Genomic DNA, 24,441 nt, shown 5'->3' with positions numbered 1-24,441 from the left:
ACCAAGATCCTGGGGCTGGCTGGGGGCTGGTTTGTACCCTGCATAAGTAAAAGCAGCCTGGAGGCTCTTTAACCTGGTGAATTCTCCATCACTGACATTTTTAAATCAAGATTGGATGTTTCTCTAAAAGATCTAGTCTAGGTATTATTTTGGGGAAGTCCTGTGGGCCATGTTATACAGGTGGTCAGACTAGATGATCACAATGGTCTCTTCTGCCTTGGAATCTTGGAATTTAACTTACATCCCCCCATTGCCCATAGCCCCGACTAGGCAATTTCTAGCAGCTGCTCCACACTGACCCTGTCCCTAGGAACACATGGTATGCCAGTGGCCTGGTAGCATACAGTCACTATGTCAGTTCTACACTGATGACGATTTTCATTAAATGAGGGGAATCCCTAGCTAGCCCATTAAGCCAGCTTTCCAGTATCACGCTGCTGCAGTATGTTGCTAATACCTTGACGGCTATAAAATGATCTGTCAACCACACTAACAGATAATGGTCAAACCGTGATACTTGAAGGTTAGGAATTTGGATATTTTGACACCTAACTAAAGCGGTCTGATTTTCAGAGGTGCTGAACACCAGACTGTCTGTGATGGGGACCATCTGCTCCCGTCCACTTTGCTTCACACAGACTGTTCAGAGACCTTCTCTTGTGTAGATACCACTGTGCAGTTATTTACAGCATTTCACTCCACTATTTTCTCCATATTAGTGCTGTCACACAGTATGCACAGTGTCATTCAATTCTACTAACCCTTCTCCAAAGCAGGGGGTGTCTCCTCCCAGGGCATTCCCTTTGGTCAGGCCCTGCTAGCCCTGTCTGTCTGCATCTCCTGTCCCTCTCCTGCTTCTCTTTGTCTGTCTGCATCTCTTGTCCCTCTCCCTGCACTTCCTTCCCAAGCTCTTTTATCCTGTCTCCTTGGTAATAGGACTGCTGGTAAAAAGTTCGGGTTATCTTTAGCCTCTAAGACTATTTCCTTGTCTTTTTTTCCCTCCTCCTTTGCCTCTCGGGGTACTCCCCCTTTCTTTACCTTCTCTCTCGCTTGTGTTCTCCTTTCTAATACTGTCCAGCCCTTCTATGCTTAATGATCCTTTTCCCCCTGGGTTTCATTCCAGTTCTCCAGGGTGTCGGATGCCCCTTTGCTTTCCTAATGAGAAAGGGCTCCAGTACATGCCTAACATTTCCCTTTGAACTTCCAGAAGTATCTGTGCCACAGGGCAGTTTCTTATTAACGCATGTATGCATTCGGGCCTCACTCTTGCTCCAGGAAGTTCCACTAGCTCCCACTGGATTAGTGAACAGGCTGAGGCAGTGTTCACTAGTCCCCTTTGATACCTCCTCCCCAACACTACAGGAACAGTTGGTAGCTTCCTTCTTTCTCCTTGCTGGGAGTCCCGGTCCAACCACAGAAGTCTGTAAACCCTCACTCCGGCTTTTTACACATTCCTGCTGCCCACAGTGGTAATACACAATCGACGAGACCCTATCAGTGTCCCTCTGGACTCTTCCCTCTTCTTCTCCTCGGCGCTCTTTCTGGATGTAGGTTCTCTGGTCTTCCTCCAAGATCTGGCCACTTAAGCTGCCGACTTCCCCTCCCCGCTCCCCAGAACGTCCAGGGCTGCAAACTCTTCTGCTAGTTCTATTGCCACATTTAGGATAACATATTGATGCCACTTGACCCATATGTGGGTATCCTCCAGCAGAGGAATTGTTCAAGAATGACACTGCTTGTAATATCCACACCTTGGGTGCCCAGCCTCAGCCAATGAGTGTCCTAGTCTGTCAGTTTCTGGGCAAATGCCTGAGGCCATAATCCCCCAGTCCATACATCTTGCAACGAAAGATCCACCTAGTCTAGGCTGGCCACGTTAACCATTTTGCAATCTCTTGTCAGCTCCTCACTGAGAGCCACATAGGCCTCCTGAGCTTCTCCTGTGCTAGCCATGGCACCCAGTCTCCCCATTCCATCCTGCCCTGGAAGCCACTCTCTCCAACACGACCACAAATGCATCAGGGTCGTCTGCGGGGCCCACCTTGCAGAGGCCTAGCCCTGCATCCGATTGCCAATCCCCACTGCAGGACTCACCACACTTTGTAGGAGTTGTTGCTGCACCTGGGCTTGCTCCCTTCTAAACTCCTGCAGGGTATGGAGTTTTTTTGTGGCAGAGCCTGCCAGGCAAGCAAAAAGCTCTCTCTTCAAATGGTGGGACTGTTAGAAGTTCTGCAAGTTCTGCACTTCCTTCTGCTGTTTGACCAGCACTGGAAAGTCTCCTCAATCGCCCAGCCTGTCATACATTTACACCAGCTCCCCCATCACCTTCTTCATCTGCAAGGATAAAGGAAGGATCCCCCGAGTGTGACAGGGGCTTCCTCTCCCGCTCGTCGGCCCTCCCACTGAAATCAATGGAAGTTAAGCACCTAAATACTATTGATGATCTGATTACAGGGCCTTGGAATTGCCACATTTGAAAATGGAGGCTGTAATTGATATTATAGTTGTTATAAATCAAATATGAATAAGGGAATATGAAGAGTTTAGAAATCTCAGGGAAATATCATATTATTTGGATATTTGCTCTGCTGAAGACCAACTGGTTTCCCTTAAGAAAACATTAATGTAGCACTACTGGGTTTCAATTAGCCCCCGTGTCAGGGTTCGTCTGATCTTAAAAGTAAAGCAAATAATGAAGGCATTTAAATCAATGCCTCACAGTAGTATCCAAGATCTTAATCTGCAGGAAAAATGCTTAGGTTAACAATGATATTTTGTGAAAAAAAGACTGTAAAAGGGTAACTACAGCAATTCTAATGTTGATTCCTGCCCATAAGAGCACAATGAAGAGGCCTTTTTTTCCCCATCTTGTAATGCAGCATGAAATGGTTAATATACAACAACACCTTAAACCCTCTATATTCTATGGCATACAAACCAAAGAAGAGCTCTAGCAATTTTTGGAGTCAGGCAGTTTGGAAATATAAAATGAGAAAGATATATCAGCTTCTAACATCAGTAATGAGTATATACAATTCTAAATCATTTATGGATGTTCAGCCATTCAGATCATTACATTGGCTAGATGTTTGTTCCTTATTATGGATAAACGGTAGCTGGTGAAATGGACCATTTTCTATGATAATTTTTTCCACTATACTGTAGCTTTACTGGGGACAGAGGTGAATGGGATATTAAAAACAAAAAAGCAGAAAATAATGGGCCAGATCGTAAGACTTTTGCACACATTAACTAGTGCCTTACTCGACAAGCAGGCCCACTGAAGACAATGAGACCATTGAAGGAGCAAGATATTATCAGTGTGCACACAAGTATCCCATCTAGCTCAGTGATATTAGGCCAAATTCATTGACTTCAAAATTCCGTGTATTCCGATGCTTTATAATCTGCTGTAATGCTAGGATACATTTAAATGCGTGACTTCTGTTTTTGCACAACAATTTTTGCCTGCACCATTGATTGCATACTAACAAGTGGGCACACACCTATTTTGCACTCACATTCAGCCACTGGTCAGCTTAAAATGAGTGCATAATCACTGGATGAGCTTAGGCAAGTCACTTACCGCTCTGTGCCTCAGTTTCCTCATCTGTAAGATGGGGATAAGGCTACTGCTCTCTTTTGCAAATGCTTTGAGATCTACTGGTGAAAAGAGATAATGTAATTTCATATTGTATGTATTTTCAGCCTTTCCTCTAGCTTAACTGTGATTCCAAACATGTTCAAATGCAGAACATTCCATATTTATCTTGCTGTTCATTTTTTCTAAACAAGTTTCATGACTCTGCCACCAATGTGAATTTTTAGATTGAAGTTTAATAATAAATGCAGCTATTTGACCTGAGCTTCAAGTACAAAAAAATGCATTGTAAACCTGGATACCCAAAACTATATTCACTATTTCATATATTACTTAGAAGCTATTGGTTTTGTATGTGGAGAACGTATCCATTTAAAACAAACAATGTGACTCTCTTACTTCAATTTTTATTTTCTCAGTGGGTTAGATTTTCTTTCAATGGGATTATTCTCTCATTAAACATTAACTGCAAGAGATTTGTGTTAATATGGTTTTGGTTGTGTATGGAGCATGCAGGCTTTTATCAGGAACATTCCTTTAAGTGGCATTTTCAGATTTTTTTAAGTGAATTTAGTTTTTGTGAAAGGCACGTGTAGACATCCCTGAAAACTTAAGCCCTCGGTTTATCAACAGAACAGGTATAGGACTGGCAGCAGCAATGTAAACTTGTGTGCACGATTCAGGCCTAGAGGAATCACTTCTAGGAGTCAGATAATGGCTAAGCCTCCATCCCTGCTCAGACTGCCAACAGTGGTGCCAGCCGCAATGATGATTTTTCTAAGGTGGACATTTGCCCACTAGAAACTGGACTTAAGCCATCAAATCCAAGGAAATGCTTTTTGGCAACCCATCAATCTGGGCCACAGTGAAGCCGATGACCTTGAAGGGAAAGGTTCCATTTCCTAGCACCTATCCTCTGAGACACTGTCTAATTGTTATGATTTTAAATGCTATTTGCTTGCGCTTTGCAGGAGTGAGATATATTATAGCTCTAGGATACGGCAATATACTTGCCAATACTGCAGAATACATTGGTATGGCAGGATTAGTACATAATGTCATCGATATTTTATCGCTGTTGAATTTTTCATCTTAAATGAAATAGACATCTTAAATAATAGACAGTAGCTCAAATACACCATTCATAGTTACATTAGGCATATGTTTTACTTATGTATTATGTACTTCATAGCCCTGATAGACTCTCAAAACAAAAAAAGTCTTAAAAAAAATGAGTCCTTTCAGTGACAAATTCTAGTACTTTAAAGCAGTATTTTACCATAGTGCTTTTCATAAATGCTTCTAAATTTCCCAGTAAATTGTAATTTATACATCTATCAAGCCCATAATTCAAAACTAAAGTGCTCTGCGAGCCTGTGTGCATACAGCGATGTTATCTGCAAGAAAAATGAATTATGCATATCCTATAGCACTACATCTGACAAAGCAGTGCTATAATTCCAATGCAGTGGGGCAATACAGACTCATTCAATTGAGATACAAAAGGTAATGCAACAGTGCTGGGTTTTTTTCTTCCAAGTACTGATGCCAACATTTATAATTTAATATTTTCAGAGAGAGAGAGAGAGAGAGGAACAAACATAGAGAGTTCCTCCTGATTTACACCAGTGTAAGTGAGAGGAAAATCAGGCCAATGATATGGGGTTAACAGGCTTGTATTGGATATTTTACCCAAAGTACTCTGATCAAATGCTGTTAGACTTCAGCCATGTTGGTCGGTCTGCCCATGTGAAAGCAAAAGACAATACAACCCCATACCCGGAAAATGGGCTTTACAGAAGCAAGCACTTTTTAAACTGGCAGGTTAAAGTCTCAGCCTGCTACAGGGCAATATTTTGGAATGGTGCTTAAATGTAACAATTGGCATTTGAAAATAATGATACCCTCCCATTTCAGACAGCAGCAATAAACAGAGAATTTTCACAGCTTCTTAACATTTTCCCCCATAAACACATACTGTGGAGGTGGACCAACCACCCCGCTACAGTGAAATACTAGTTTACCACAAGAGGTGTCATCTCCTGCCCAACAAAAGAAGGCCTGTGGGTATCAGACAAGCCATTGTGGAACATCATTGGACAAAAGACTTTGTTGGTTCCCGCCTCTCCCAAACATCTATGAAATGGAGATGTGCAAAAATCCTCATCCCATCAGCTTGAGCCCTGGGAAAGGGGATAAAAATCTATGTCAAGAAAAACTTGTTATCGCTATGCTGCTTGGAACGTGGGAGAGGAAGGGATCCCCAAGCTGCTTTGCCTGGGTTAGCCCTCAAGGACACAAAGAGCTTGTATATTACAGCAACTTCTATGACCTTTTGATATCTAAGACTGTAACTCATTTGATGCATATGTTTACCTGCTCTAACCTTGTAAATAACTCTCATTTCTTTTTCCTGGTTAATAAACTTTTAGTTAAATACAGGATTGGCTACAAACATTGTCTTTGATGAGAGATCTAAGGTACAAATGACCTGGGGAAAGTGACTGGTTCTTTGGGAGTGGGAGTAACCTGCACACTGAGGTGATTTTTGATGTAAGGGATCATCTATCAAAAGGCAGGCTTGCCTGAGTGGTAAGATAGATAAGTGTGCCCGAGGGGACTGTCTAGGACTCCATGTTAAGGCTGTTATAGTATCTGATGAGTTCATACTTGTTACTTGGTTGGTGAAATCTAGTGATAAACCCCAAACTGGCTGTATGTTCTATGTCCTGTTCCTGGACAGTCTGCCCTGAGGTTGGCACACATGTTAGTAAGTCTCTCCAAACAGCTTAACAAATATATTCAGTAACTTTTGAGTTACCTGAGCATGGATAATCAGATGTTATCCACACTGTACGAAAATCGTTCAGACCCTGTTTTTTTGCACTTAGAGGACACCAAGAGTTTCTCTTTAAGCTTTGAGTGTTCATAGTTCTCCATGAGACACACAGACTTTGCCAAGTTGGGGGCCGGGGGAGGGAGAAGGTGAGGAATAAATAAACGATAAGCAAACGCAAAGCAAATCTTGGATGTGCATGCAACAGGATATTATTTCCCTTAATCAAGTCTGCACTAAATATAATTAGAAAAACACCACACACATAAACTTAGCATACAACAGTCATGAAGCATAGAATACGCCTCAGGATCGACAGAGACAGTATAAACAGGTCCTTTTCACCCTTCCCCAGCAGTTGTCCTTGGACAAAGCTGAGGATCTAGCCCTGGGTGTTTATTTGAATAGGCCACTGCACATCCAAATGAACACCATCTGCAGCAGCTGTTAACAAATAAACCCAATAACCAGAGCTATGCGGATATCATTGCTGGCAAACAAGGAACAAGCAAAATGGGCCATTTCGTTGTAATTTCACCTTCAACAGAAAAAAGATATCAGTATCTCATCACCAAGGGGGAAAAAGGTGTTTACTAAATGGAAAATTATAATCTTTTTAGGGAAAGACATTTAATTTTCAATCTCCTAAAACAGTAAAGCTTAACAAATAATTAAAAGTGGCTAACAGTGTCTCAAAGTGATACTAGTTTCTAATCTAAGCAAAATCTAGCTGTGCTGAAATAATGGATAATGGAACACACAGACAGGAGAACAATTCTGTGTGTGTTCCATAGAACACACAGACAGGAGAACAATTCTGTGTGTGTTCCATTCTATGCATCCGAAGAAGTGAGCTGTAGCTCACGAAAGCTCATGCTGAAATAAATTTGTTAATCTCTAAAGGTGCCACAAGTACTCCTGCTCTTTTTGAGGATACAGACTAACACGGCTGCTACTCTGAAACCTATTACACACACAGTGCTTGATCTTAGAGTTTTATACCACAAGTGTAGCAAAATGATGTCCGAACTCTTACACATTGCTAAGTATTTCCTGAAGCCAAGAAACTCTTCACATTCATTGTTTGCTTCTGCTCTGAGGTTCAACTTGAATGTGTGTTTTAACATTAATTTATTTTAAAAATTACCTTTTGTTGAATCATCTTCAATTGGTTGTTTGAACAAAGTGATATCTTTAAAAGTGCACAGGAATAAAACCACTTTTTCATGTTCGTTTCTTATAGGTGCGATTTGCATGTAGAACCAAACCGGGGTTCCTGGAGAAGAGAGAAAGAAACCGGGACATGTGATAGAACACCAGCTTTCCACAACTCCTACACGGGGCATTTCATGGTTTAAATGCTGTATTACATACATTTATCTGAAAACCATTTCTAGATAGCTGTACTTTTGCCATGTTTGTTTGGGTCTGTAATATATTCAGATGCACATTAAAATGAGAAAAAGCTAGCAATCCAATTTTACTGTTCCCCCTTTAGCCTGGTCTCTTCCTATCATTCTTTGCCCCCTTTGGAGTCTGGGGGGTTCTCATCCTCAGGGCATGCAAAACTTTCTGGTATCTCTAAAGTAACAAACAAGGCGAGAGGAAAACCTTGAAGATCCATGTTACACATCACAGAGAACCAAAACAAAATGGCAAAGTCACCTATGTTTTTCCTTTGCTGGTCATCTATAAAAAACGAGCTTTAGATTTTTTTTAAAAACATTTTTTAATTTCTCTGTAAATGAGGATGATGCTGTCAAACGTGCCATGTCCCAGATTTGACACTCTTCCACACATAAAAAAGAACGCTTGAGAGATGAGCTCAGCCACCCTGCCTCCTGGGCTAATCACTAGACGATACCCTGCTGCCCCCCCCACCCCACACACAGCTGAATATGGAGCCCCAGAGGTCTGCCTCCCAGTCTCTCTGCTGTTCTAACCAATAGACAATAAACCCACCGACATATCTTCCTCTTACTATTTGAACTAAAGGTAAAACCATTTTACAATCCTGGCACTTTGGTTAAGCAAACAATCAACGAAGCACCTAACATGTTGGAGTGGTTAGGTTAGCAGATATTACATTCCTGCTCTGTGCATATACATGCTGAATTCTCCTGCATGATTACCAGTAAAACAGCAAGTGTCCTGTTCTCTGTAGAGTCAAATTCACCCCTGTGTAGTCAGTCAGCCACCACGACGATTGTGTACCACTTCAGTTCTATTGCTGCATGCTGATCTGCTGCAGGGGAGGTAGATTTTACTCTTACTGATTTGGGATCCTACACAGTTTGTTTAGAGATACGCAGTTCACTTGTATGAATGGCATTGTCAGTGAAGCCTTATCTACACTGGAAAAAATGGGCCACCCTGAGAGCCATTTGCTCCCCATAGCAAACTTGCAACACCTCACATCCATACACAGAGGTTCTCCAGTGTCATCAGCATAGGACATGGCCTCTTTGCAAACTGTCACATGGATTAATCTCTGGAAAGGTGCTTAAGGTGGTGTGATTGTATATTCAGTTTATATCCATCCCTGGCAATCTTGTCACACTACTGAAGCTTTTGGCAAACATGGCAAACAAGTAGCAGCATTCCTTGGTACACACGCTTTGAAACTGGTTGGTCTTCTAGTCTAACAATGTGTCCAGGCCAAGAAAGCCATTGAAACTGAACCAGTGCGGATGGAGACAGTGGCTGGTTCACCTCCTGAATAGCCTCATTTCTGATCTTGTCCTGACACTTGATATGGAGAAGTGGATGGAGACCACGAGAATGGAAAACATCATTCCAACATTCTTCAGTTTTCCTCTGTGCCCACATTTCACTTCCATTCAGCAGAGCTGGTCTAACTGTGGTTCCATAGATTTGCAGCATAATGTCTCAACATTCCCCACAGAGGCTACTGAAGGGTCAAAAACAGGGCAGCATTGGCTACTTCACAGGCATCCTCTTCTTTTGAGCATCTTCAGACCTCATGCTGGAGGATGGCTTGGAAGAATGCACAATGCCATTTGGATTAGACGTGCTTTCATCCAGGTTAAAAATTGTTTTCAGTCTGAACTGTTTTGGTGCCAGTATGCACACAGACTAGTCCACCCACAATGCACCATTGGCCTTTCAAAATCTCCCACCATGCATCGCTTCTGGAATTGTACCAGAAACTGCAGAATAGGTGACCAGAGGGCACTGCAAATAGAATGGTTTAGCACAGGACTAGTGTAGATAAGGTCAAAACTGCAATTCACCATGGCTAGCATGGCTACACTGAACTGACTGTGATTAAACCAGCACAATTGCAGTAAGTGGTACAAACACAGGGAAGGCCTGTGGTTTAGGGTTTATTCCAGGGACATTGTGCTGACTGCTCCATTATTTCAATTCCCAATGGCCAACTCAAGATTTACAGACCTGAACACTGGCTTCTAAGAGGTTTGTAATGTGCAGCTCTTTAGATGAGCAACTAATTAAAAACCAGAAGGCATTCTAATAAACATAAGGAAACCAGGCAGTCCTCATAACAGCAAGCTTAAAATGCTAAGTAAGTGCCGGAGGGCAGCAATCCTGAGGATAATGCCTGAAAGCAGCAGCCTCTGGATAATACTTCTCACTATGCTGGAGGCAAAGGAGAAGCCAAACAAATCTCAGTTGCTACCAAAAGAATCTCTCAGGAGAAAAACCTACACGACTCATGAGCAAGAACACACAGCACTGCTAGGCACAGAGTGGGGTTTGAAATGAACACTGGGTGTTCTCACGCTTGGTCTATGAAAGTGCAGTGATCTCAGAGCAGAAAGCTGGTGACACATCTGGCCTCCAGTGGGAATAAACTGAAACCCCTCAATCTGGGAACAGTCTGTATTTTCTGCAGGTGTTCTAGAAGAAATGTACACTACCTATTTTTTGCTACAGTGTTAACTTTAACATGTGCTTTTGTAGTGAGGTCACGTTTTGCCAACCTGCAGGAAGCCAGGTACAGATTATGACTGGGTAGAACCAAGTGCTGGACAATGCATTTGCTGAGACAGAAGTCAGCCAGTTAAAGTGTTAGTACCAAAAGAAGTCTTAATTCTTGGCTTTTGGAGAAGAGGAGAGAGCAAGAGAGATTGAATTTAAGGATGGGATCCGATCCAAGACTGAACAGAGAATGACCCTATAGACTGTACTTGGATATTTTCTTATTACAAAGTCCTTCCACTATCCTGCATATCTTATAAAAACTACAGACAGAAGAGCTGGAAATCTGGGCACAGCTGAAGGTTTTAATGAGGAAGCTGTGTTTCAGAGATTTATTGAGAGGCAATCCACTCAAGCAGGGGATATTCTTTTCTAAGCAAAAGCCATTGGCCTGATATGGAAAAGAGATCAGGAGAAAGCTTTTAGCTTTTCTATTTAAAAATAAAAGGGAAATTAACCAGGAGCTGCCACTTCAGCTTATTTTTAATAAGATAACCCTGTAGCAAAGGGGAAAGTTGATTGCCAGGGATCCATTCCGCTACCAGCTGGAAACAGGGCATGGAAACATTAGAAGCCTCCTCCAGTGGAGAAATGCAGGGCAAACCCATTTCAGGACATTCTCCTAATATGCGGGAGCAATCAGGCAGAGTGCATGGACAAAAGAGCAGAGCAGCAGAAAAGCAAAAGAACAGACATGACCATATGCCAAAGACCAGAATGGTGTCATTCACAGGACATGTCAAGACACCTGCAGCAATACTGGAAGTGAGAGCTGCAATTGTTCTTCTTTTAATGGAAAAGTTTGCTAAAATACTTCGGGTGAGCAGAATTTGGAGAATCTTAGGATAATTTATTACTGCTTAAGTGTGTGCAAGGCAAAGGACGGGATGATTTCTTCTACAAAGGGAAACTGGAATTGAAGTATAAAAAACACACGTATAATTTCAGGGAGTCAGCAGGTACAATCTCAGGGAGCAGCACTGTCTTAAATCCTCTGTTCATAGTTATCAGAGACAGAAGTGTTTGTACTGAGATATAGCACAACTACTGGATGAGGCCCTGGAACACAATTTACCCTCTCCTATAGTGCATTTGTTTCCTGCAACTGACGTACACTAGGAAAAGCTAAGGACCCAATCCTGCAAGCTACTCCATGCAGGCACAGGGGTCTGCCTGTGGAGAGCAGCTTACAGGCTACAGCCTCTATTACATGGCCTCACATAACCGAATGAACATGCAAGTTACTGGGTCAAGCTTCTGGGATCTCATGGCAGCAGCATTCTTTGAATAGTGATTAAGTCCAAGCATTAAAAAAAAAAAAAAGGGACTGTAAGAGTTAAAAACAGAGTTTGTAAACTCTGCCAGCCAGTCCATAACTGACAGATTTTTTCCAGTATCATGTTAAATGTTGATGAGCAAGAACAAAGCACAGGAGCAGCACAAACACCTAAAGAGAAAGACTAGGGTGGCAATATGTAGTGGCAACCTGACTCTGAAGTAAAATCATCTCCAGTCCTTGAAACCTGCTGGAGAGGCCAGACAGCTGAAGGGAGAATTGGTCACATTGTTGGGTTACTACATTGTCCTCTGCATTCCAATAACCTTGTACTAATTCTTGACTGGGTCTTATGGTTGGTGGTCTCATCCAAGTTCCTAATGGGTATCTCTACGCATCACAGAGCCATCAGATCAGTAGGCACAAGTGACAGGACCATAGACACCTGGGACGTGAGTGTTCCAGCTCATGATTGAAGGACATTCTCCGATCTGCATGGAGCACCTCGCACAGTGCTTCCTACAAATGTACCTAGTTTGATCACTTTCATATACTCCAAAAGTTTCAAAAATGAGTTATGTTTCTGGGGTCCTCACTTGAGGCATTTTAAAGGGGCCGGACTTGCAGAAAGTACTGAGCACCTACCCACTGAAAACCAGAGTCTTTTAAGGGGTCTCAAGCAGGCCGGCTCCAGTCACCAGCTTATCAAGCAGGTGTTTGGGGCGGCACTTTCAAGTATTCGGCAGCAATTCAGTGGAGGATCCCTCACTCCCGCTCGGAGCGAAGGACCTCCCGCCGAATTGCCACAGATCGCAATCGCCATCGTGGTGTTTTTTTTTGTTTTGTTTTTTTAATGCTTGGGGCGGCAAAACCCCTGGAGCTGGCCCTGGTCTCAAGTTGCCAATTCAAATATTAAGGCACCCAAAACCACTAATCACTTTTAACAATCTTGCCCCAAACTCCCACACAAATGCTAAAAGAAACATTGGTATTGCTCAATTATTCATTTTAAAAAATGTACTGTCAATTACCAGCAGTTGCATACAATGTTATACATACTGTTTTTCTTGTACAGAAGAATTTCAAAGCAGTTTGACTCATAGTTGTCAAAAGTCTGTCTGACTTTTTCAATGGTCTTCTTATCCGTCAGTTCCCCATACATAAAACTGGAAAAGAAAAATCCATTTCTGTTTTTTTCCACACTCAAGTAACAACTTATAAACATTGGCTATGCTGTAATTGTCATCACTGAAATGTAACTATGAGTTACACCTCATATCAACATTTATGGTATTCCAAGATTGCCATGAAACCTATAAAGCAAACAATCGTGGCTGCTTATTTATTGTAAGAAAGATTTATGTGCTGTCATTTTATGTTTTATAAGTGACTTTCTAGGCATACATTCAAGGCTAGAGTGTTAAAAAAAGAGCTGACAATATACAAAAGCATATCCTATTACTACCGCTGGGGCAACACGTAAAAATGCTACAGTGACAAAATGATAAAGTGGAGAAGAAAACTCAACAAAAGCCATGCAAATTCTCAAATCCTCTTAGAACCCTTTACACTTGTGAGGCAGAATGGAATCCACTGCTGATCAGTCCTGATGATCCAAGCATCGGTTATGAGAATGTTGAGTTACCCAAAATTTGCTCCCATGCCCCAAATCCAAAATTCAGACAGGGACTAAGTTCCGTTTTTTAAAATTATCCAGAGGTACCCCAAGACATTCAGGTAATCAGAGTTTACTTATAAAGGTCTGATTATGAATCAAGACAGGATTTCACCAACAAGAAATAAAGGCTGCAATTCACTTGCAAATAAAAGTTGTGCTGGATTGGGGGATTTAAGAGTACGAATTGTCCCACTGACGTCAAGTCAGGTTTGCATTTATCCCATGTGAGTGGGAAGGAAATCACTGGGACAACTCACATGCTTCAAGTTAAGAGTCGTGTCTAAGTGCCTTGCTGGATCAATTCCTCAGCTACCCTGTTCAACACTACACCTTTCAAATAGTGCATCCCCAACATCAGTTATATAAGTGCCAGCTCGTGTCATTCATATTGGCAGGGTGAATTTCAATGGAAGAGCATCCCTGGTTCAATTTCCCTGTGCTGATGTAAATGTGCAAAACTCCATTAAACTCCTCTGAGGTTTAGTTACATTACATTTACCTCACTTGCTTAATTTGTGGAATAAAATAGAACTGGATGAATTGCCTTTTTATTGCACAAGAAATCAAACTGCTAGACTATTACACAACTCTTAAGAAATATGCAAATACATTTACTTATTTCATGTTATTCAATTAATTTTTGTATCACACTGTTTGGAAAAAGTACTAAAATGCATCTCTACATTCCTCCTCCTCCCCTCCACTAAACGGCTATAAATGCAAACTTAACAATGGTGCGGGTCCACTGCTCAATGGAGAAGGTGAGCTGGGAATGGAGGATGATAGAAAGGCAGAGTTGCTCAATATCTACTTGGCTTCAGTCTTCTCACAAAAAATAACGTGTGACCAGATGACTAGTGAAGTTACTATAGATAATAAAGGGGAAGGGATGCAGATTGGGAAAAAGTAAAGAACACATCAGATCTTCTGACCAATTTGAATGGATTCAAATCAGCAGGGCCAGATGCTATGTACACAAGAGTACTGAAAGAATTAGCTGAAGAAATCTTGGAGCCACTGGCAATAATATTTACAAACTCATGGATGACAAGAGAGGTCCCAGAAGACTGGAGAAAGGCTAACACAGCGTCCACCTTTGAAAAGGGGAAAAAGGAGGCACCAGGGAACTATACAGCAGTCAGCCAAACCTTGATACCTAGTAAGATACTAGAGCAATGTATAAACATTCAATTTGCAAATACCTGGCGAATGAAGTGGTGATCACTAGCAGCCAGCATGGATTTACCAAGAACAAATCATGCCAAACCATCTTGATTTCCTTCTTTGAGAAAGTAACTGATTTGTTGGATAGGAGGAATGTGATGGACATAACATACCTGGACTTCAGCAAGGCTTTTGACAGTCCCACGTGACATTTGATAAGTAAGCTAGAGAAATGTGGGCTTGATGGAACTACCATTAACTGAATACATAATTGGGGGGTTCCCACAAGGATCTGTTTTGAGTCTGGTGTTGTTTAACACCTTTATTAATGACCTGGATGTAAGTATGGAGAGCATATTGATCAAGTCTGAGGATGACACAAAGCTAGTAGGGGTTGCCAATACTTTGGAGGATAGAGCTCACATTCAGAGGGAACTTGATAAATTGAAGAACTGGGCTTAAACAACAAAATGACATTCAGCAAAGACACATGTAAGGAGCTACACTTCGGGAAGAAAAACCAAACACACAGATACAGAATTGGGAGGGGAAACTGACTCAACATGAGTCAGCAATGTGATGCTGTTGCAAATAAAGCAAATGCAATTTTAGGTTGCATTAACAGAGGCACAGCATGCGTGTCACGGGAGGTGATAGTACCACTCTACTCAGTGCTGGTTAGGCCTCAGCTGGAGTACTGTGTCCTGTTTTGGGCACCAATGTATAGAAAGGATGCAGAAAAACCTGAAAGGATCCAGAGGCAAGAGCCAAAGATAATCAAAGGGATGGAATGCGAATCATATGAGCAAAGGCTGAGGGAACTGAGTATGTTTAGTTTGGAAAAGAGGAGATGGACAACGGGGGAGATATGATAGTGGTCTTCAGATACTTAAAAGACTGCCATAAAAAAGACAGGAGAAAAGTTGTCCTCTCTTGTCTCAGAGGGCAGGACAAGAGGCAATGGGTTCAAACTACAGCATAGCAGGTTTAGATTAAATCTCAGAAAAAACCTCCTAACTCTAAGAATGGTAGGACAATGGAACAGACTGCCTGAGCTTCTTCACTGGAGTTTTTCAAAAGGAGGCTGGTATAAATGGGCACTGCTCCATTGACTTTACTTCTAAGGGTATGTCTACACTGCAGCTGGGAGCGGGGCCACCTGGGGGAAAGGAGGGTGCAAGGAAAACTGATGCTTGGGATTGCAGCACCATTCAGGTTTGGCCTAGCAGCTCCTGCGCAATGGAGGGACCACCAGTCCAAACTGAGTGGTGATGCAAGCCCATGAGCCAGGTCACAACACCCGAAGCAGGGAGCTGGACCTAGACCCTTAGGACAGGAGCCAGCACTGTGGGGTTGCAGGGGAGGCTCCTCTCCAATATGCCACCACTCCCCAGGTCCTCCTCTCAGGGACAATTTTTTTGGAAGGTGGGAGGGCTTCCATTTCAGATTTTGCCCCAGGCTCCCAAACACCTGTGTGCTGACCTGACTGAGAAGTGCGATTCATAGCGTGGGTAGACAGACTCACGCTAGTCCAGCTTGAGCTAGTGTGCTAAAAATAGCAGTGTGGGCATCGCAGCCTGAGCTTGGCCCACAGTGGCGGCCCAGGCAGGCTTGGACTCAGGTGGCTAGCCCGAGCTGCCAAACATGCTGCCATGTCCGCACTGCTATTTTTAGTGCACCAGCTCAAGCTGAGCTAGCGGGGAGTTACCTGGGTGGGAAATCACACCTTCCAGCCACAGTAGAGACATACCCTAAAAGACTGAATTTCATAACAGAACATCAGAGCCCTCATGGTCGTTCTTCCCCAGGACCAAATATAAATGAAGACTGTTCTATGCAGATCTACAATTAAAGAAGTGCAAGAAAAGGGAAGGTAGAATAAAAGCTGTCAAATGCTTGGATGAACATACTTTTAATTGCCATTTTCTTTGTTCACAGACATTTTGAGTTGAAATGGCAATCCACAACAGAAACCTCCATGAAAATTAAAGATAAAGGAGGAAATAAGGCTACCAGTGTCTCTACAGTTTAAAAGAAGTTTTTCTTTCATTGGTTGACAAACCTTCAGAGCTTCAGTAAACTGAGATTTATTTTACACTTATGCCGCAAGAAACAACAAAATAAGAAGTTGTTAGTGACTTGACTGTGTTAGGGCCAGACTGTGAACTCCTTACTCACTACTGGTAAGCAGTTTTTCACACTAGCACAGTAGTTCTACTGGGTCAAGAGGATACTCACAGAGTAAGATGCTACTCTGTGCAAGGAATGGGATCAGAATCTGGCCTGTAGATCAAAAACGTCCTATAATATTTGTGGGATACTAAAGGAAGTTATTCACAGCAAAACAAAGGCAGGCACTGATATAGTATATGTCATTACTAAGTCACCAGTGCAAATTATTAAGGAGATGCTACTGAACTTTTCTGTGATGCCAGCAATCTGTTTTACCAAATCAGCAGAGTTCTACAAGATACCACTCAATAATGTTGTCATTTTTCGAATTCACCACCAACCTAGAATCCAACTTCTATTAATACATGGCTGTCTTTCAGATAATTCCACAACATACTGCAGACAGAATATTTTCAAATGATCTGTTTTCTATTTATAATTTCAGCTGATAATGTTTTCTACATTTACATTTGAGGTGACAACAACTAAGGTTGGAATGTTTCATTTCCTTTTAATTTGTTCTCTTTAATGCACTGACAGGGCAAAACAAAAATATGACCCGAGAGGTTTAGCATAATGTGTCATGCAACTGAATTTTCTGTTGTGTTGTTCCAGAGATTTAAAACAATTTTCCCCTTATTACGAGACTACAGAAAAAAGATTCTGTTCAAGTGTTTATGTAGTTTATGAGTGCAGGATCAATATTAATTAGAGGTATAATGACTAGCTGTATTCAGCATCTTGTACAGTGGGGATAGTAGGTATTAAGGAGTAACTATACAACCCTGCTGAATATGATCAATCAACTATATGTTTACAAGAAAATCAGTTTATGACAGCAGTCAATCTCTAAAGTTCAAATCTTACAATATTTTCCTATGTAAGGAAACATTTTAAGGTCCTGTGCTGCAATAACTAAACTTTTCAATGGACAGTTTTTAGAATCAGGTGCACAGGGAACTTACAAAGCAACTCTGCCATACAAGTTACAGAAGAGTTCTGTTTATCACAGATTTCATTTAATTTTGACTGTCCCCCTCTTTTTTTTTTTTTAAACAACTGGGGGGACTCCCATCCCTACTCCTTTATCAATCACACTGTCTTCCTCTGTCACCGGTTGTGGTTATTTATTACTTGTCAAGCATCGGCAGCACACTGTACAAGACAAATATCAAGACCACCCAATGCTGGGGATCTTACAATCTACATGATAGACATATCGCAGACACATAAGACTAACTGAGACAGTCGCAGAAAGGAGAAACATTAGACAAATTTTTTCTCTTTCTTAAGCAATTCAGTTTGTATTTATCTTGTTTGTGTTCTTATCTCCCTCCCAAGCACCCCCCGAAACAGAAGAACCATTCAATACAGTGCAGCTCTGAGTGGGCACAGGACTCTTGTATTCCTAGTCAGTTTCAGACTGCTGCTGGTGGTGTCACCAGTAGTGTCCTGTTCGTGTTAATGGATAATTCTGTGAGGTTCTGAAGGCTGGGTGAATGGCAAAGCATGGCAGGATCCTAAACCAAAATTACAACCCTGTTTATCAAGGGGCATTCGATGAAAACCGGCACGACAGCATGATGCTGGCCAATGCCAGCTTGAAAACTATTCACCCAAAATGAACAACAGCCACCAACTCGCGAATTAGAAGGTTCAAAAGTCTGCAAGTTAAAGTACAGCATCCTTTATAGTAAACCTCAATGGAAACTTCACAGGCCTGATTCTCGTTCACAACAAGGCCTCTTTGTGCCGCCCTGACAGTTTAAGGGGCCTTTAGCATAAATGAGAAACCATCTCAATGTCAAGTTTAATTATTCTTGAACACTGATGTCCATTCACTAGACATACAGGGGTGAAATCCTGGCCCTGCTGAAATCAATGGCAGTTTTGCCATTGACTTCAGCAGAGCCAGGATTTTACCCACAGATTTTTCATCCAACTTTAAACAGCAATAGATCAAACCAGGAGTGAATGTTTCCCTCACTCCCCTGAGATCCTGAATTAGAATAGTGCAGCAATTTCCCCAGTAATGCTGCCTGTAAACAACCGGTTCAATAAAGAGCTGTGATCCCCTAATACTGTGTCCCTTTGTGTACGGTTCCACCAGGGCACACAGACTGACCCAGGGAAGCTCAGGTTTCATCTAAAAACTGTGGGCCACACCCAGCCCTGAGCCAAGCCCTGTGGAGACAGGCAAGCCAAAGAGAGGAATGGAGCAGCCCCCAGACAATGCCAAATGTACAACGCTTGGGGCACCTCTGCTAACCAAGTATTCAATGGGTATGTGTTTTCATGAGTTCTTGCACAGAGGAATCAATGGCTACCAAGGACCATTGAAATGATATTTTGAGACTACTACTAAAAATACCATATAATTTTCAGAAAGGTTTTAGAACAGCCAATTATTTTAATTTACTCAGTAAGATCTAAATTTCCATGAGCACATATAAATACAAGAGAAATATTTCTCTAAGTGCAATTTAAGCTCCTAATGCAACTGGAAGTAAAGAAAGTTTGCATGTGCAATTGCAGCCTAAATATACTGAAACTGCAGCTGCCCCTCAGGCCATCCCCATTGTAATTTCATTGAGACACAATATTCATCAACTCACAAGTTTCCACCTGCTGAAAAAATGGGTCTCTGTGTGTGTGACAATGCTATTGTGTGCAATTAAGCACACAATTTCTGGTATGATGTGTGCCAATCAAAAACATATTTATATCCCTGTAGCTCAAAGCTCTGGTTGCCCAATTCTCATCTCTATGCTGGGTACTTTGTACCACTCAGCTGCTACAATGTGTCATAAAGCCAGTCGATCTAGCCAAATGGGAACTACTATTCTATAGGAGGTATCCCCAAGTGGTGTAGAGTTAATGTCGAGGCCCTGGGTGTGAGGGTCATGACTGTGAGTGCATCTCTATACTCTAGCTATTCCCAGCTGCTGGAATAGCCACTTGGGGCTGCTGGCAGCCAAGCATAAATTTTAGAGCAGCCTCAGATCTGCTCTAACTTACACTGGGGACAAACTGGCCCACCTTCAAACTGACAGCCACAATAGTGGAATAAAACTATCTTTGTCCTCTACCATACTCAGGACCTGCACCAAGCACAGCTAGACTGCATCCCAAGAATCAGAGCCTAGAGTCTGAAAAGTTTTACATTATGTATCTCTCTCTATGTGTATACGTTTTTGTCCTGAAAAGCAATATAAATGTAGCACCATAGCACTCTGATCTCATAGCATCAGAAATCTGCTTTGCTTTAATCCAGCTAATGCTATGTTATATATCAAATAATTCTATTTTGGACACACACGATGTAGCAATCAGTCTTATCACATGTAGACTGAGAACCCAATTTAGAAAATAAAATTTTATGTATCATGTTGATTAAAATTACACCATCTATCAAAAAAACAGACATTTACTGGCTATCATCTTCACAATCCCTCTTCAATGTCATCTACTGTATTTCTCACCTTCAACACCACACACTCAAGTGAGTAAACCCTAAAAGCCACAGTCCACCCAAAAACTGTTCTGTTTCATACAGCAGCACAACTTTTTATTAGAGAGTAGCTTCAAAACTTTTCCTGCCTGAAAAGGCATGCATTGGACATTAAACCTTTTGGATAACTTTTCGATCCCAGCCTCACACCCCATGTACCAGCAAAGATGGGAATTTTCGATGAGGCGGCATTCTGAGCCGCTGGGGCATGTGGAAATCACCATACTGCTCAGTGTAACTCAACCAGCTAAGGATCAGGCGTAGAAAAGAGTCTGACCCAGTCTTTGAATGAAAAGGTGGTTGCTAAATAGACAGACTCTAAAGTGGATGGGTAGTTGGAAGTGAAGAGAAAAAAAAATGGAGTCTGTATTAGAAAGCAGCCCTGTCTACCCACTAACCTCCTACTCAAGAATAACATAAGAGTGACCTGGTGAAGAGGGTCAACACAATGGAGGTATCTATACTGGAGCTGAAAGATGTAACTTCCAGCTCAAGTAGACATACTCACACTAGCTCAATCAGAGCTAAATAAGAATTTTAATCAAAGCGGTGCAAGCAGCTGCCCTCAATGCAATTCCATCCAAGATCCTAGGTACCTACTCAGGATGGCTAGCCCCTCCCATGCTCATGCCACCAGGACAATATTGCTATTTTTAGCATACTAGCTTCACCAGAGCTAGTGAGGGTATGTCCACTTGAGTTATACCTTCCAGCCCCAATGCCAACATACCCAACATCCATGGACCATTTTCATCATTGAAACAGGGCTTACAAGGGACTTAAATGGTGCACAGCCTCATGCTGGCTCTCTCCACAGGGGTGAATTTAACCCCATATAAACTTTTACATCCTAAGAGAGAAAAGGTGGGAGACTGCTCCACATGTTATACCCATAACACATAAACATGCACAAAAACACTGCTAGGCAACAAACCTTTTGGCACCTTTACTATCTGAAGGGGTATTTTTAACAGGAGAACTCATAAGTCCTCATGTTGCAAAGGTGTTTAACTAAAATTTTCTTATAGTTCTGTTCTGTACTTGTAAAGGTTTTAATTCAGAGCTCTTGGAAAGAGGCTCAGTTGGCAGCAAGTAGCTTATATAGATGTGTTTGAGTACAAAGAAAACGTAGATGTGATCATGGGAGTGCAACAGGGCAATTCTATCAGTGCATCTGGAATGGCTGTGATGAGGTTGTCTCCGTCAGCCCCCATGAGTTTGAGAACTTGCTTGCTATTGCCTGTATTCAATATTGCATGGTAACATCACAAGCTTGTTCCTATACCATTGTCTGCTACAGGAAGCCTGAATACTTTAAGGAATCTTGGATTCCAAGGGTTTCCCCTCCTCCTCAATAGAGGAAAGCAGAGCAGGCTACGTTTTCCCATTAGCAATGTGCTTGTTGCCTCTTGGTGAAAATGGAATGGTAGTTAACGTACCACACGTATAGAGTCAGATTTGCTCCCTGGGTTGCTTCAGTTACCAGCAGTCTAACCAGGTGTAGGCCCTGGGCAGCGGACACTCTGCCAGGACTGTTGCTGCACATGCTTTATGGGGCATTGATGACAGGCATGTTGCATAATAAGACAAATAAAAGACTGTGCTTTTCACAGTTCCCAAAGTGTTTCACACAATTATTCAGAGGCTGCACATGCTTTATTCAGCGCTCTTCTGGAGCACCTCCCAGGCACTCAGTTGAGGAGGGTAGGATGAATATCAGGCCATAAATTAAAATTGTCCTCTCCTGGCAGATCACCAGACAAGGGGTGACAGTATGTCCACCTGCTCCTGGGGTAACTGCCCCGATGGTGACAGAGAGTGCAGTGTACACCTCAGTATGGTCATGGGGGTAGGCCTCTTGTGAATCAGTTAAAGTGAAACTAGTAAAAATCGTCCACTTGTGTGGACTAAAACCCAGTTTTTAAACATCCAACCATGCCTGCATATCTCTTTCAAATTCATTACAGGGCCCAATTGTGACCTCACTGATACTAGTGTAAATCAGGCGCAATTCCAAGGCAAAGGAGAACCTAGCCCAGAGTCTCTAAAATTTTCCTTTTCCACTGAAGATTTTTCTTCATTCCTGCACTGCTCAGAACATTTATACCACCAACAGCTGTTACAAGGCAAGTCACAAATTCCTGAACTCAGGATCCGGAAGCCAATTAAAGAAAGAACTAGCTTGTTTTCAAAACATGGATGGCAGAAAATATATTCATTGGTAAATGTTACAAAGTAAAAACAAATCTATATTATCACCAGAAATATTCTCTTTTCATTTATAGCTCAATCCTACAACATGCTGAGCAGTCTGGCCCTGATCCAGTAAAAGCACATAAGCATGTACAAAACTTTAAGCACTCAATTAGTTCCATTGACTTCAGTAGATCTATTGACGTCAATGGAACTACTCATGCATACAGTTAACCATGTGTTTAAGTGCTTTGCTGGATCAGAGACAAGGTGGTCAGCACTGTGCAGTATCCAACCTTTATAGTTATGATTTCTATTGATTGCATTGGTACCTTAAATAGTTTATTGGTAATTTTGAAACTTTTAACAGATCATTTTTAAATTAAGGCTTTCAAGATCATTTAAACATTTTAGCAGAGTACTAATTTTCACTCGATATAAATAATTAGTTTGTGAATATACCAAGGCTACATACCTGCAAGTGCTACTCTTCTGCATGACGTCAGCTCGATGATATCCAGAGAGTTTACAAAAACCGTCATTACTATAAACTACGGGCCAGTCCACAATCTGGGCATTTCCCAGTAAAAAACTTGATTCTAAAAAGAAAAAAGAGAGAGAGAGGAAGTTTTGCAGTTAACCATCATGTGAGGTTAAATGATCCTTGTGTTAAAACCAATTGCAGACATATTCATATTGATAATATCAATCGGATATGAGTTTAACAGATAACTGAACAAATCAAAGGCTCTAAAAAAAAGGATATGGCATTATAAAATGGTTGGACAGGTTTTGTTTCTAGTAACATTTGACACTTCTTTCACCTAAAAGTACTAAAACAAGCACCAGCTCTTAAACAATTCATACAGTACATTCTAAGAATCACCTATTATCAACTTTTGATCAGGATATTGTGCCTTGATATCAACCTTGAACTAACATTATACATTGTTTATTTATGTGTTAACTGGTCAGTGTGCCTAGCATTGATGACAGGCATGTTGCATAATAAGACAAATAAAAGACTGTGCTTTTCACAGTTCCCAAAGTGTTTCACACAATTATTCAGAGGCAGCCACCTCTGGGGTGGAGGACAGCAGCTGACACGCAGAGAGAAATTTGCACAGCTATGCACTGTGCTATAGCACGCCTATAATGGCAGATACTAGATAAACTGGATGGAATTCTAATATAGTGATGGGAAGCAAGGAAAGTAAAAAGTTCAAGGCTGAGATTAGAAAAGAAAACAACATTGCAGATACAGACTGGAAATATCTATTTTATGACATAAAAGGAGGTGTTGGCTCTGGTTAATTCTATCAGCCTATATCAGTTCCTGTAAATATGCTAATATTTGCAGTGAGTATTTTCAGGATGCCGACCTTATGTTGAAATATTGCTTCAATCATCTGTTCTTTTAGTCAGTGCCTACAGCTCAGATACATGAATTAGCACAAACATATTAGGAGCTAGTCCTAAAATAATCTGATTCACCAGTTTGGAACCTCGTTCCTCCAAAGCTGCTTTTAGCAAAGTGTTTCTGAAGCAGGAAGCAGGGCAGGCTCTAGGTTTTTTGCTGCCCCAAGCAGAAAACATTTTGGCTGCCCCCCGTCCCAGCCCTGGGCTCCCCTCCACACCCCCTGCTACCCCAGCCCTGGGCTCTTCTCCCCCACCCACATCCCCTGCCACCCCAGCGCTGGGCTTCCCCCTTCCCCCCATGATACCCTCCCCTCTTCCCCCCCACCAGCACCCTGACACACCTCCTGCTGCCTCGCCCTGGGCTCTCCCGCCCCACTGCACCTCCTTCCGCCGCAGCCCTGGGTCACTGTAACTCGCTCCAGGGCGGGTCATTCAGCAGAATTTTAGATGTGCACAGAATGCAGACAGGATTGGTTCCATATGGTTACAGAACTGCAGTAAAGTGGAACATTTTCAGCTTGCGTGATTGGAGGATATCTGGATGCATTTATAAGACCGTCCTACATAAATGAGGAAAAGTTGAGGTGCCTTTATTATTCCTTGTTCCACTCTTTCTTTCTATGGGGAA

General features: G+C 42.0%; 1 protein-coding gene across 1 annotated transcript in view; it reads right to left on the bottom strand.

The window, feature by feature from the left end:
* KCNH5 (potassium voltage-gated channel subfamily H member 5) overlaps positions 1-24,441 on the bottom strand; it is a 240,538-nt gene that overhangs the window by 198,319 nt on the left and 17,778 nt on the right. The window contains exons 2-4 of the mRNA XM_032789186.1: positions 22,870-22,993; positions 12,736-12,842; positions 7,585-7,713 (exon numbers count right to left, since the gene is read on the bottom strand). Coding sequence (XP_032645077.1) covers positions 7,585-7,713; positions 12,736-12,842; positions 22,870-22,993 — 360 coding nt within the window. The remainder of the gene's footprint in view (positions 1-7,584; positions 7,714-12,735; positions 12,843-22,869; positions 22,994-24,441) is intronic.

Source organism: Chelonoidis abingdonii, chromosome 4 (assembly GCF_003597395.2).
Source record: "Chelonoidis abingdonii isolate Lonesome George chromosome 4, CheloAbing_2.0, whole genome shotgun sequence".
Lineage (NCBI taxonomy): Eukaryota > Metazoa > Chordata > Testudines > Testudinidae > Chelonoidis > Chelonoidis abingdonii.
Note: the sequence above shows the minus strand (reverse complement) of the source record. Positions and strands in the feature narration are given on the sequence as shown.